The 14,772-nt window shown below is 50.5% G+C and overlaps 1 protein-coding gene across 2 annotated transcripts; it reads left to right on the forward strand.

The window, feature by feature from the left end:
* Nucleotides 1-206: 206 nt before the first annotated feature.
* EEF2KMT (eukaryotic elongation factor 2 lysine methyltransferase) lies at nt 207-14,654 on the forward strand. Of its 2 annotated transcripts, XM_039239349.1 has the most exons (8): nt 207-302; nt 2,546-2,608; nt 4,535-4,615; nt 5,718-5,819; nt 10,222-10,355; nt 10,441-10,733; nt 12,138-12,287; nt 14,371-14,654. In XM_039239349.1, the coding sequence occupies exons 1-8, from the start codon at nt 207-209 to the stop codon at nt 14,469-14,471; spliced, it is 1,020 nt and encodes a 339-aa protein (XP_039095280.1). In that variant the 3' UTR covers nt 14,472-14,654. The 2 variants fall into 2 exon arrangements, with proteins under 2 accessions (XP_039095280.1, XP_039095281.1); XM_039239350.1 differs by lacking the exons at nt 12,138-12,287; nt 14,371-14,654 and adding an exon at nt 11,375-11,520.
* The last annotated feature ends 118 nt before the right edge of the window (nt 14,655-14,772 follow it).

The raw sequence follows: 14,772 nt of genomic DNA on the forward strand, positions 1-14,772 counted from the left end.
CGCCCGCCCTCACTTGGCGCCAAAGCTCTCACTCCGCCCCTAAACCCCCCCAGGCCCACCCCTTCCGACCCTGGCCCCGCCTCCCACGCGCCCAGCGGCGCCTGGCCCCGGCCCGGCCCCGCCTCAGCCCCGCCCCAAGGCCTCTGGGCCCCGCCCCACTGCCGCCGCGTCTCCCGGGCGACGCCGCGGCCCCGCCCCGCCCTGCGATGGCGCCCGAGGAGAGCGCGGAAGCCGCGTGCCTGCTGCCGAATTTCGAGCGCCGCTTCCTGGCGGCGCGCGCGCTGTGCTCCTTCCCCTGGCAGGTGGGAGGTGGGGCGCGCGAAGGGCAGGCGGGGGGCGGCTGGGGCAGGGTGGGGGCGGGGCGGGTCCCGGCGCCCACCCTCTTCTCCCCCACCACGTGATCTTCTCGGCTCCCTCGTGTGCTGGGGCCTTCCGTGTGGTCCGTGTCCCCGGGGGTAGGTGGCTACGCCGGGGGCCGCACGGGCTGGCGGCGGGGAGCAGGAGGCAAACCTGCGCGCCCTAGGGCGGCGCAGCCTGCCATCTGCTCCCTCCTCCCCTGGCCCTTTACGCCCTTTGCAGACTGAGTCCACGAATTTAAGGAATGCGGGGTTTCCTCCCAACTCCCTTTGTCACTCGGGGGTAGGGTCAGGGACAATTCACGATCAATTTTATTACTTTGTTTAGTCGGTTGTCATTCTGGCCATTGGGTAACAGTTGCTGCTCCCCAACAGTCAGCGTCCTCAGGACAGAGGGAGACCACGTTGCAATAAGCGCAATGACCAAGTCACAGACACCACACCTCCCCTCCCCCGCCAGGCCTCGGTGTTCTCTGTACCATCAACACTGGACAAAATCCTCCCAGAGGCAGCTTGAGGCTCTTATGCCTGTGATGGAAGAGACAGGGAGGTACAAAACAGGCCAGAAGAGAGAGGAAAGAAGTCTTACCCCCTCCTCGCCCCCCCCCCCATCTGCCCTTCTCACACAGGCAAAGGCAGCAACTACATTCTGCCAATGCAGGGGCTCTAATGATGCTGCTTCCTTCATAATTCATGTGCAGTGAGCTCACTGGGATGACTCAGATTGGGTACATATTCCTCTCCCCAAGTCAGCCCCATCATATGGGGCAGTGGTTAGTCATTTGTGTCTCATTGACGTAACCCATTTAGCATTCTGAGCGATCTTTCAGGTCAGAAAGGAATATGTACATTTTTTTAACCCAAGATGTAAACCTTTGTAACAGCATCTATGGGTCCCAATTCATTATCGACTATAAATGTTCACATGAAGTGAGTGCTTACTCTGTACCAGGCCCATAATAAATGCTTACTTAGGCAGGCCCACAACAGCCATGCAGTGGGTACTATTGCTACCATTCACGTTTGACCAGAAAGGTTTGATTAGAAAAGAAGTAACATGCATCCGTGGGGAGATCAGGCCTGGGAGCAAGCATGCCTGCTTTGAATCCTGGTGCAACCCCATACAAGTTGTGTGACCTTGAGCAAGTGACTGCATCTCTCTTGTACTTAGTTTTCTTATTAAGTGGGGGATATAATGATAGGGCTTGTCAGGATTACAGGAGTATAAAGCATCTGAGGCAGCGCCTAGCTCATGGTAAGTGAATGTAAGTGTTAGCTAGCATTTTTATTCCATCACCAAATATTTACTGAATGCCTTCCATGAGCCAGGCCCCAGGAGTCAGCAGCACACATTACAGATGAGGCCCTGGTTGGATGCAGGAGCCAGAGAATAAACAGGCAAATGAATAAGCAAGAACACACCAGGAGATGACAGTGGCTGGAAAGTCAGTAAAACAGGGAACTGTATGTATCAAAGTAGAGGAGTCAAAAAGGCCTCCCCCAAGAGGTGACATTTGAGCCAGAACCTGAACAGTAAAGCAGCCAGCTGTGGCAAGGCCTTGCCAGTAAGAACAAGCTGCTGCAATTGAGGAATGGCAAGGAAGCCAAGGGTGGTGGCAGATAAGGTCAGAAAGAGAGGCCAGGGCCAGGGCTCATAGGCCTTTTAGAGCATGAAAGGTCACTCTAGAGAAATGAAGTGATTTGCCTGGTGTCGCACACCAGCCAGGACCAATCTGCTGGGCTGGAGCTCTCTGTCAGAGAGGATAGCATGGCCTGGCCTGGACTATATGTCCATTTTAACTCAGATGTTAACTCTAAAGTGAGCCCATCAGGTGTTGATATCATGCGTTACCTCCGCGCCCCCCAGTTCCTGGTTGACTATTTCAGCCACGGAGCTGGTCTGTGACCCAGGCAAGCCTAAGCAGCCAGGGTTAATGCAAACCAAGAGTCTGTCTTATGATGTTCTTTCTTTGACTTATCCAGGTGTAACCCAGGACTTCTCAAGTTCAGGCTTTCAGCCCGCCTGTGGCTTCCACTTCCAATTGGCCCCAGGTCCCTGGGGAGAGATCACTTAGTACTTTGCTAACATGTCTTATTACATGTTTAATGTTCCTGTGAAAATGCGCTTGAGATTTGTCTCTCTTTCCCCTACCCCCCCCCCCCCACGCTATCTCTCTCTCTCTGAATAGAGCCTAGAAGAGAAATTACGGGACTCATCAGGTCCTGAGCTGCTGCTGGATATTTTGCATAAGGTAAGAATCAGAATCACTGGGTCGCATCACCAGCCTCCTGACTTGCCCATGAAGACATGACAGAAGCACAGTGGGTGCACTTGTATCCTTTAAAAAGAAAGACACTGCATTTGGGTGGCAGCACCTCAGACAGCTCTGGCTCTTTTGTTTTCTTAGATGAAGACATCAGAATATACAAAAATCTGCATGAGAGGAGGGAATCTGGGGGATGTTTTTTAAACCATCCACAATGAAAACCAAGATGACAGCTGTGGGAACATCTAGCATTTGGTAGCTGCTCAAAGACTTTCTTCTTTACATTTAGGGAAAAAATAAGGAGGCGAGTCTTGCCCACTCATGTCTCTTCTAGATGTAGATGTGCCCTGCTTTTCTGAGGTGGGATTTGAATTCTAAGGTACACCTGGGTGAGAATAGAGGTGAGACCACCACACTGCCACGTGGATCAGGTGGAGATGACACTGCGTCCTGGCTCTGAACCCTCTTAAGGATCATGAACACTTCTGAAAACCCAAAGCAATGTACCATGCGCCCCCACAGAAAAAAGAATCAGAAGAATACATTTTGTGTACAAATTCAGGGAAGCCATAGACACCCCTCCAACCACCAAGCCCACCCAAGAAGCCTAGGTTAAGAATTCCTCTGAGGTGGGTGAAACAAGATGTCTGACCACCGCATGAAGAAGATGCAGCCATAGCTAGGGGAGCCTTGCAGGGCAATCCAGCGGTTCAGGATTGTGAGCTCAGAGATTCTGAGGTCCTTGTCAGGCAGCCCAGTCTGATTTTCACCCTGAAGCAAAAACCTAACACCTAACACCAGACAACTAGAAAGCCACTGAAGGGTTGTCTGGGTATTTTACCTTGGGTAAAATCATGTTCCTCTGGCCAGCAGGCCCCACATGACCCAGCTCGGGCTCTCACTGCCTCTGTTGCCCCACTCTCCTTCCCAAAATGCCAGGCCGTGGCCACCTCAGGGACTGCACAAACTATCCCCTCTGCCTGTAGTTCACTCCCCCTGCTCTTTGTGTCTCTAGACTTCAGCTGAAGTGTCACCCCTGAGGGCCCCCTTCCCCTCCACCACATCCCAAGCAGAGCCCCCATCTTCCTCTGTCCTGGCCATCACAGCCCTCATCCTCAGCCTGGCATGTGAGCTCCAGGAGAGCAAAAGCTCAATCTTCCTGTTCCCACTATTTAGGCTCTCACCTTTTCCATGGAGCCAGACAATTCCACAATTGTCCCCACTACAAACTAGTTCATGCTGCCTGCCTTGGGAAGGGGTAGTATAGCATAATGCCAGCTGCTATAACAAAATGCCATAGACTGGGTGACTTATCAACAACAGCAATTTATTTGTCACAGTTCTAGAGGCTGGAAAGGCCAAGATCAAGGTGCCTCCAGATTTGGCATCTGGTGGGGGCCCATTTCTTAGGTCATAGACAGCTGTGTCCTCACTGTGGAAGGGCCAAGGGAGGTCTCTGGGGACTCTTTAAGAAGGGCGCTAATCCCATTCATGGGGGCTTCACCTTCATGACCTCATCACTCCCAAAGGCCCTGCCCTCAGATACCATCACGTTAGGGGTTAGGCTTCAATGTGTGAACTGGACGGGGGGGGGGGGGGGGGGGGGGGGGGCACACATAAATCCAGTCTATAACAGGGTGTTAGCTTGGGTCCGTGTGCACCATGTTCTGCCCAGAATGTTCTGTCAGCCTGTGCCACTGTAGTGGACAGATTTTTTTTAGGAAAGGACTTATATACCGTAAGACTTAACTGTTGCAGATGCATGAGGGTCACCTGAACCCAGAATCCTTGTGTCTGTTCATATGTTTTCTGAGGGATTGGATAATGAGGGATGCCCCGTATTCACTTGAAGCTCATGGGAGTCTTAAGACAGGGTCTTTCCAGCAACCCACATTGTGTCCTTTGTCTCAGACCGTGAAACATCCTCTGTGTGTGACGCATCCGCCGTCAGTGAAGTATGCCCGGTGCTTTCTCTCGGAGCTCATCAGAAAGGTCAGTAACGGGCACTGCACATCTGGTAGCCAGACAGCACCTGGGACTTGGCTGTCTCTCCAGAAGTGGACCCTGCTTGGCTTTGCCTTTTGGAGCTTGGACCTATCCCATCCCCTTTGCCTGCTCTGCAAACACCCAGCCAGGTTCGGCCAGTGAGAGACTATGAAGGGCAAGTAGAAGCGAGGCCAGGGTATTTCTTCTGTGGTCTCAGCCTCCCCCACCGCCACTTCCCCAGCCCACCAGCCCACAGGGTTTTGAGCCGTTCCTACGTTTGCCAGTCTCTGGATTACCTCACTGCCCTCTATTGGGAGTTTTAGGTCTTGCAATACCTTTGTAACTAGTTCCCTTTATTATCTTCTTCCCAATAACTACCTGATGTGGGCTCTTTTCCTGACTGATACAGGATGGATTTTAAGGATGACCCCACACTTGCTAAGTTTCACATCAGACTGGACCTCAGAGAGGTGATTCCTTAGTGGTCAGCATCAGACCTTCTGTGTTTGGCCACCGAATACAAAGGCCAGGTCTCACCCAGGCCTAGCATGTGAAACAATCCCAGCTTTTCCATTACTTCCCCACCTAGTTCTCCCCAGTATGTGTATCTAGTTGTGGCCCGCAGGTCTCCCCAGAACCACCAGAAGCATGCCCACTCTCTGCTGCCCCCATGAGGTGCACAACAGAGGCTTGCCCATTGACAAAGCCACACTGCACCAAGTAGAGTGCTGTCCTTATGGCCTTTGCCTGAGCTCACTTAATAGCACCAGTTGTTTGATCCCTGTACAACGTCATGATAGAAGGGCAGAGCTCTCTGTCCCCATCACACGGCAGCCCACACAATCCCATTTCTGCTGCCCTAGACTACCTCAGCCTCTCCCTCTCTATACCTCTCTGAGATGCCCTCCACACCCCTACCAAATGAATTTTTTTTAGGCCAGGATGCCTTATTAAGTCCAACCATTCCAAATCTCCCATCAAATTTTGGTAAAAATCCTGCAGCCATTTTTTACAAGTCAGAGGAAAAGCAAATACATGGAACGTTTGTTTGATTCATGAGTGTCAACTTAAACCTCTTGGCTGAAGCTCTTGCTCTGCCCACCCCCAGCACGAGGCTGTCCACACAGAGCCTTTGGACGAGCTGTATGAGGCGTTGGCAGAGGTCCTGATGACCGTGGAGCCTACCCAGTGCCACCGGAGCTATCTGCTGGTAGGAGACAGACACCTTCCCCACAAAGTCCAGACATCTGCCCCTGCACACAGAGTTGAAACTCAGGCTCCAGTCAGTCTCAAGTGGGATCAAATCCTGACCCATCAGCTCTGAGGTCTTAGAGGAGGTCAATTAACCACCCTGAGCCTCTGTTTCCCCTTCAGTCAATGAAGCATTTGAACATATAACAGTACCTATTTTATGGGGGTAGCTGGGGGTTAAAGCAGATAATGGACATTATTGCACAGGGACCTGGTGCTCAGTCCTCAATAAATACTTGATGGATGGGTGTTATAGGACAGCAGTTTCTCTCTGCTGTTCAACACCACCAGCCTCACTGGCCTGGCAAATGCCACAGCTCTTGGACTGGTCTTCCAGCCGAAAAAAATCCATTCTGCACCCAACAATCAGAGGGATCTTGGGTTTTGTTTACTTTTGACCTTTTATTGTAAAATAAAATGCAGCTACAGGAAATCGCACAAAATAAATGTACACGGACGCCTAGGTGCCTCAGTCAGTTGAGCACCTGACATTGGCTCAGGTCACGATCTCACAGCTCATGGGTTCAAGCCCCATTCAGGCTCTTTGCTCTTAGCACAGAGCCTGCTTCAGATCCTGTCTCCCTCTCTCTGTCCCTCCTCTGCTCACACTCTCTTTCTCTCAAAAATAAATAAACATTTTTTAAGAAATAAAAAATAGGAGTACCTAGGCGCTTAGTCAGTTGGGCGTCCGACTTCTTCGGCTCAGGTCGTGATCTCTCTGCTCATGAGTTCAAGCCCTGCATCACGCTCAGTGCTGACAGCTCAGAGCCTAGAGCCTGCTTCAGATTCTCTATTTGTCTCTCTATGCCCCTCCCCTGCTCACTCACACATACTCTCTCTCAAATAAATAAACATTTCAAAACTTTTTAAATAAAATAAATAAGTAAATAATAATAATAAATAAATGTACAGCTTACCGAATTGTTGCAAGACATCTACCTCAGTAACCACCACTCCAGTCAAGGTACAGGGCCCAAAAGCTCTCCATCAGACCTATCCCCTCCCAGCAAAAGTAACCACCATGCCTTTGGAGCAGTCACTCTGGTTTTCTCCACCGATGTGCACCTCTGGACACCAGCATTTAGTCTTCTTGCTCATTAACTAGGTCTGGTTTGAAGTCTCCTTTCATCTGAAGGCCCCCCATCAGCTGTTTCTTCTCTGGAAGTGCCTGTGTTGAACAGGCTTGGAGAGCTTTCCATAGGTTAGATTTGGTGCTGTTCAGCTCGTTCTTCCGTCCTCTTTTTCCCTCTAATTGGTGGCTGGGTTCAGAGGCCAGCTCTGACTCACATCTGCTTAATCCCTTTGGCGGGAACACAACATGAGATTCTGGGAGGCATATCATACCTATTGTAATAGTAGTTATGGATGCTCAAAGCTTAGATCCTTTAATTCATTGGAGAATACAAAAGCGTGGTTTTCTAATTCTATTCTTTTGTTTTCATTCATTAGCCGGAGAAATTTTTGAGCTATCTCCCTTCACCCACTGCTTGGTTACCCACCCATAGGGCCCACAGAGGACAGGGAGGATACAGACTTGATTCTTCCTTTGTCAACAAGGTGAATTGGTTTCCTACCATCCCCAGAAGAGATACAGTCCATTGAAAATTGTATCTTTATTGAAGCTCAAAATGTGTTCTTTTCTCTCTGCTTGAGTTTTTCTTAAATATGTTCTTCCATCTTCTTTGGCATGAAGTGTTACTGTGGAAAAGCCTGGTAATAACCTAATCTTCTTTCCTGTTTATGCCTCACGCCCTTTACTTCTAGATGGCCAAAGGACTTTTCCCTTTAATGTCCAGAATTTTAGTAGAATATATCTTGAGGCTGATTGTTTTGGGTGAGTGATCTCAGATGCACTGTGTACTCCTTCAATGTTTATTTCACATCTTTTTGTTTTTTCAGGGATGTTTTGCTGAGTTATAATTTTTCGTGTTTGTTCTTTTTCCTCATTTTCTGTAACAAAGTACCTAAAAATGGGTGTCTTAAACAACAGAAATTGATCATCTCACAGTTGGAGAGGCCAGAAGTCCAAGATCAAGGCATTGGCGGGGCTGGTTCTGAGGGCAGTGAGGAAAGGAGGTGCTTCCAGCCTCTCTGTTTGACTTGCCAGCAGCTGTGATCTCCTTATGTCTTCACATCATCTTCCCTCTGTGCCTGTCTGTGTCCTGATCTCTTCATACAGGGACACCAGTCCTAATGGGTTAGGACTCATCTAATGAACTCACCTTAACTTGATTCTCTCTGTAAAGACACCGTCTCCAAATAAGATCACAGTCTGAGGTCCTATGGGTTAGGACCCCCAACACGTGAGTCTGGGGGAAGGGCACAGTTCAGCCCCAAACAATCTCTTAATTTCTTTTCTTTTTAATGTTTATTTTTGAGAGAGAGAATGAGTAGGGGAACAGCAGAGAGAGGGGGAACAGAAGTTCCCGAGCGCCGACAGCAGCGAGCCCAACGCAGGGTTCGAACTTAACAGACCATGAGATCACCACCTAAGTTGAAGTCAGACATTCAACTGGCTGACCCACCCAGGTGCCCCTTAATTTCTTTTCTTGATATTTAAAATTTTACTCCTTTCATCTCCTATTTTTGAATGGGTTTATCTGTTTGTGTGTTTTGTTTCCATTCTCATGTTCCTCTCCTTGATGTCTAAAATGCTTTCTGTTGTCGTCACACATTTCTGAGAGTTTCTAGTTACCATCAGGCCTTGCCCAGGTCCCTCACAACCCTGATGACTGAAGCAGCAAGGTCTCTCCTCCATGGGCCATGGTTTGCAGCTGGCACCTGCATTTCCAGAGAACACCTGTTGGCTACTGGGGTTCTGCCCTCAGGCCTGTTGCACGCCCCATTGCACAGACACATGGAGTACATGAGTCTTGTGTCTCTTGGTGGTTTGTCCCCCACTTATTGACATTTGGGGTTCACAGAGATGCCTTGTCACCTAGTTTTGTTGAATGTTATCCATATCTCACTGCTCTGTCTATTCTTATATGGGGATTCAGGAAGATTCAGAACTACACTGCAGCATCTTCCCAGAATCCTGAGTGCTCCCTTTGATTTAAGAGCTAAATCAGAGTATGTCACTTGACTCCGAGAACCTGACAGTGGCTTTCCTTAGCACTCAGACTCAATTCCTAGTTCTTTGTGTGGCATGCAAGGCCCTGCGTGCCCTGCCCCAGACTTTCTCTCTCATCCAGTTCTTCCTGCTCTCTCTGTACTCCAGATCCCTGGCTTTCTTTGTCTTCCTTGAACTCACCAGTTGCAATGCTGCCTCAAGGCCTTTGCACTTGCTCTGCCTCAAATGCTCTCCCCCAGAACCTCACATGCCACACCTTTCCTTTTTACTCACATACCAGGTCACATGATGCCTCCTCAAAAAGGCTGTTCCTGATCAGACTATCTGAAATAGACCCCCAGTCTTCTGTTGTCATGTAATCCATTTTATTTTCTTCATAGCACTGAAAAACTGTGAAATTACTTCATTTATTATGGTTTTATCCCCTACTGGCATGTAAGTTCCATAAGAACAGGGAATGAGTTCATCTCGTCACATCTGAATCCTCAGCACTATAGTAGATGCTCAGGAAAAAAGTGTGGATGAATGAACAAATGAATGCTCACAATATTCCAGAGACCTGAATCTCCTACGTGAGTTCTGTGAGCTCAGAGATAGCCAGAGACCACCCCTGGGTGACTGCATGTTGGAGGCGCCATTCTCAGAAGCCCCACTTTAGAGAACACATTTCAGGACTGCATGTTCCATGAAGCCCTTGCCAGCAAACCACCTGCTTTGGGGGCGACAGGAAAGTTCAAAGGCCAGAGAATTCCCAAGCCCTAAATGTCATGCTGAATTGAGGAAGGCCCCACACCTGAAATTTTTCACATATAGCTCATGAAGCCAAAGAGCTGTGACTTTTTTGTTGTCGTTAATGATGATAGATTCCTAGAAATGGCAAACATAGTGGAGACAGGTGCTCTTTCTCCATTTTCTCCCACGGGAAATAAGGGACCCAACTTGTGCAGCATCACAACCAGGGCTCTGATGGAGACACCATGCCTGTGTAGTGGCTCTTGGACCACCCCCACCCTGGCAGACACTGATCTGTTCTCCCTCTCCACAATTCTGTCATTTTGAGAACCTCAGATGAATGGAATCACACAATGTGTGGCCTTCTGAGATTGACTTTCTGTTGTGCAGCGTCACGCCCTTGAGGCCCGTCCGGGTTGTCGCAGACAGTGATTGCTCTGTGGCAGCATGTTCCACAGTCTATCTTGCCATCCACCTGTTGTGATGTGTTTCTTTTTACAATCAACTCCTTGTCTCCTGGTAGCTGGATTAATTCTCTCTCCCTCTCTTGGCTCAGCCTTCCGGAGACTCGGTCACGCTATCAGAGAGCACAGCCATTATTTCCCATGGCACCACTGGCCTGGTCACGTGGGACGCCGCTCTCTACCTTGCAGAATGGGCCATACAGAACCCAGCAGTCTTTGCTCACAGGTGACCTCATGGTGCAGGGCAGGCAGTGGGGCAGGTTTTCCCCAGCACGATCTCAAACACAGGCCCCCTTCTCCCCACAACCCAGGACTGTCTTAGAGCTCGGCAGAGGAGCTGGACTCACGGGCCTGGCCATTTGCAAGACGTGCCGTCCCAGTGCCTACATCTTCAGTGACTGTCACAGCTGCGTCCTTGAGCAGCTCCGAAGGAACATCCTTCTCAATGGCCACTCATTGGAGGCAGACGCCACTAACCCTGAAAGGAACCCAGGACACACCTGTGACTCAGAGAGCCCAAGGGTAACAGTGGCCCAGCTGGACTGGGATGTCGTGACTGCCTCTCAGCTCACTGCCTTCCAGCCAGAAGTCGTCATTGCAGCAGGTACTGCCTCCCCATCCCTGGACGACTGGAGCGGCTCCACCCAGCTCTCAGCTCTGGGAAAGGGACAGTGGGTGCTGCCAGGGCAGAGGAGTGATGAGATTTTTAGAAGGGCCACTGTGGGCTCCAGGGTGACATCAAAGCATAGGACGTGCCCCTTGGAGGCTGTAAAGCCACAGCCCTCCCGTTTGACACAGTGGTTACATGTACTCCCATGCAAATGGTTCCATCAGATAAATGAACCCAGCTTTTCTCAGCAAAGCCTGAGATGGAGAGAACAGGCCCCAGGGCACCAATTAGCCAGGCTGACCTATTAGCACCTGACCTCTTAGCCAGGCTGCAGCAGAGGAAGGGAGATTGTTATGTCGGTCTCTAGAACCAAAGTGAAATGGCCAGAGCTGCTGAACGCCAACCCCACTTGTACCATCACCCAGTCTTCAGTTGTGGGGCAGACATGGCCATGGCAGCCCTGACTTTTCAGGGCCTGGTGATTCTCCCAGGACCATGTCACGAGCACCCAGCCCTGGGCCCGGCCTAGGGTCAGACCACCGTGGTGCTCAAGTCAGGGAATGAGCTCTGAGTGGCCCCCACCCCCTCTGCACACGGCTGTGTTGTCACCACACGTCTGCCCGCCTCTATCCCAGGTCCATGCCCCATGTCATTAGCGGAGATGAGTCCCACAGGAAGAGGACCACCCACTTTGATACAAGGACAGGGTCCTCGAGAGGAGTTTGGCCAACAAGCCCTTTGTCCTCCACCGAGCTCACCCACAGCGGCCTGAGCAGCACCCTCCCATGTAAGCATGCCGACGGGGAGCAAGCTTGTCCCCTGCCCCCCAGACAGCTCACACGGCGGCAGGCCACTGGAAACAAAGTCAGATAGAGAGTCAAGGTGTGCTGCATTAAGCATCTTTTAAACAGACCAAAGGCAAAGAATTGATTTTTTTTTTAATGTTTATTTTTGAGAGACAGAGAGACCGAGCAGGAGACAGAAGGGGTAGAGGGAGAGGGAGACACAGAATCCAAAGCAGGCTCCAGGCTCTGAGCTGCCAGCAGAGCCGGACACGGAGCTCGAACTCGTGAATTGCAAGATCATGACCTGAGCTGAAGTCGGATCCTCAATCAACTGAGCCACCCAGGCACCCCTGATTTTTTTTTAAAAAGAACGTCAGTAGGTCCCAGATACCTTCAATTTGTTGCATGGTCTTTCAGCAGCTTTCTTTCTCTCCCAAGAGTTTTCCTTTTTACTCACATCATCTACTTTGTGTCCAATAGCACGAGTCTAATAAAACTGCTGGTTTCCAGGCTCCGGCCCTACTGCTGAGGTCAGCACAACCAGGCAAGCACTCTTCTAGGCCCTGAATCCTAGAGCAAGCCCCTTTCAGTAACCTGAGGTTTTTCGTTGCAGATGTGCTGTATTGCCCAGAAACTGTCCTCTCCCTGGTCCGAGTCCTGCAGAGGCTCTCTGCTTGCCTGGGGGACCAGCAGGCTCCTGACGCCTACATTGCCTTCACCGTCCGCAACCCAGAGACATGCCAGATGTTCACTAACAAGCTGGGTGAGCCATGGGCCCTGGGAGGGGTTGCTGTCTCTGAGAGGCCACCCGGGCCCCACACAGGACACCAGTGAGGCAGAAATAAGCAAAGTAAAAGAGTGGGGCCCTGGAAACAAACCAGAAAGCCCCACAACACACAATGTGCTGGGCTATCTACCCACCACCCTGCCCCTGGGTGGTCAGCAGAGGAGGCAGGCCAGGGAGCTGTGCTCTGGAAGGAGACAATTTATGCAGCAGTCCCAGAGGTCAGAGCCCCGCAGCCCTACTGTGTGTGTAGAGCCGGTCAAGGATGTTCAGGCCTCTTTCCTGGTAAAATGGAGAGGACGGCCAGTGGGTGTCAGGGTAGGTGAGTTCTGGCCACACAGCGGTGAGGTGCGGGCTCTGGAGCAGATCGCACCACCTGCTCTGGTGAAGCCAGACCACTGCTCGCATCCCAGTCCTCGTCTGTATGGTGGAAACATCCCCCTGGGAGGTGACACGGGGACTGGCATGCAGGGAGCACTCGGGAACGTGGCAGCTGCTGTTGTCGGTACAGTAAGCACCCAGTAAATGGGAGAAGACAAGGGACGCCTCTACCACTTACACCCTCAACAGGCACTGCTGCGGGCAGGCACCTTCCTCAGACCTGACCTGTCAGGAGGCAGGGCTGTGGTGTCATCCATTCTCACCCATGAAAACCCTAGGGTGCAGGGGCCTAAGTGCTTGCCCAAGCTCCAGGCTGCAGCCAGGCAACTGACTCTCGCTCTCCATTCTCCACTCATGCCCTGCAACCCCCGACCACTGCCCTGCAATTCCTGCCATGCGCCAGGTCCAAGCAGCACCTTCCACACAAGACCTGGCAGCAGTGCAGGACAGGGTCCGCCCTGAGCCGCCCCCCAGGCCCTACGGACAGCAGCCTCTGCTGGCAAACACAGACACAGAGGTGACCCAAACACCCTCCATGTGTGTGCAGCCCCACAGACAGTGCCATGTAATGAAGTCCTTCTGCAGACACTATGTGAGAATTACCTACACTGTAGTTTAAGTGAAGAAAGCAAAGTACCCAACACCATATATATGTAAGCTCATTTGTATTTTTAAAAATAATCATCTTTGTGTTAATGTTTATCTAGGGGATAATCTGAAAAACATGCACCAAGAGTTGTTATACTTGGTGGCAGGATACAGATATAGATACACACACACACACACACACACACACACACACACTTTTTTAAATAACCACTAGATCTGGGGCGCCTGAGTGGCTTAGTCGGTTAAGCGTCCGACTTTCGCTTAGGTCATGATCTCGCGGTTCGTGGGTTCGAGCCCCGCGTCGGGCTCTGTGCTGACGGCCAGCTCAGAGCCTGGAGCCTGTTTCAGTCTGTGACTCCCTCTCTCTCTGACCCTCCCCTGCTCACGCTGTCTCTCTCTCTCCTAGAAATAAATAAAAATATTAAAAAAAAAATATTTCTAAATAACCACTAGATCTAACATGGGGCTTGAACTCACAACCCCAAGATCAAGAGTCACATGCTCCACTGACTGGCAGGTGCCCTGACACTGCTATACTTTTATATCTAATATTTCATTTTTATAAACAATTTTTTCATTTTGAAAAACCTGATGACAAAATGATCTTTGCCAAGGGCTCTTGAGACATCTGTGCTTATGAAGAGATGAACCCCTTCTGATGCACATCTAGCCTGTACAAAGATGCGCCAGGCTGAGTGGGCAAGAAAGCCAGACAGGTCTGTGATGGTCCAGGGATGCCCATGGCCCAGAAGGCAGGGGCAGCAAACCTGACTCCTGTGAGTCATTTAAAAACTCAGTTCTTAGGGCACCTGGGTGGCTCAGTCGGTTGAGCACCCGACTTCAGCTCAGGTCATGCGGTTTGTGGGTTCAAGTCCTGCATCAGGTTTTGTGCTGGCAGCTCAAGAGTGTGGAGCCTGATTCGAATTCTTTGTCTCCCTCTCTCTCTGCCCCTCCCCACTCATGCTCTGTCTCTCTTTCTCAAAAATAAATAAACTATACAGCCCTACACTGTATGGGGTGGGGTCGTGTCCCCAAACCCCACCTTACTGAGACACATATTCTATATTTCCAGGCAGTGCTGGGATCCCTTGGGAAGCCGTGCCTCATCATGACCAGAAGCTGTTTCCATATGAAGAGCACTCGGAGATGGCAATTCTGAAACTAACTCTGTAGGTTTACAAATGTTTTTAAAGATTAACATGAAAATTAAATCACCATCCTGGAAAGAATTTTTACCTGGGAAAGCTGATCAGCTTTTCACTGAACTTAAATGCTTGAAGAATGTTAAATTCAGGAGGAGCCTGGGTGGCAAAGTCGGTTGAGCATTTGACTTCGGCTCATGGTTCATGGGATTGAGCCCCATGTCAGACTCTGTGCTGACAGCTCAGAGCCTGGAACCTACTTTGGATTCTGTGTCTCCCTCTCTCTGCCCCTTCCCTGCTCCTGCTCTGTGTCTTTCTCTCTCAAAAATAAA

This window comes from Hyaena hyaena, unplaced genomic scaffold (assembly GCF_003009895.1).
Source record: "Hyaena hyaena isolate Hyena2069 unplaced genomic scaffold, ASM300989v1 scaffold_155, whole genome shotgun sequence".
NCBI lineage: Eukaryota > Metazoa > Chordata > Mammalia > Carnivora > Hyaenidae > Hyaena > Hyaena hyaena.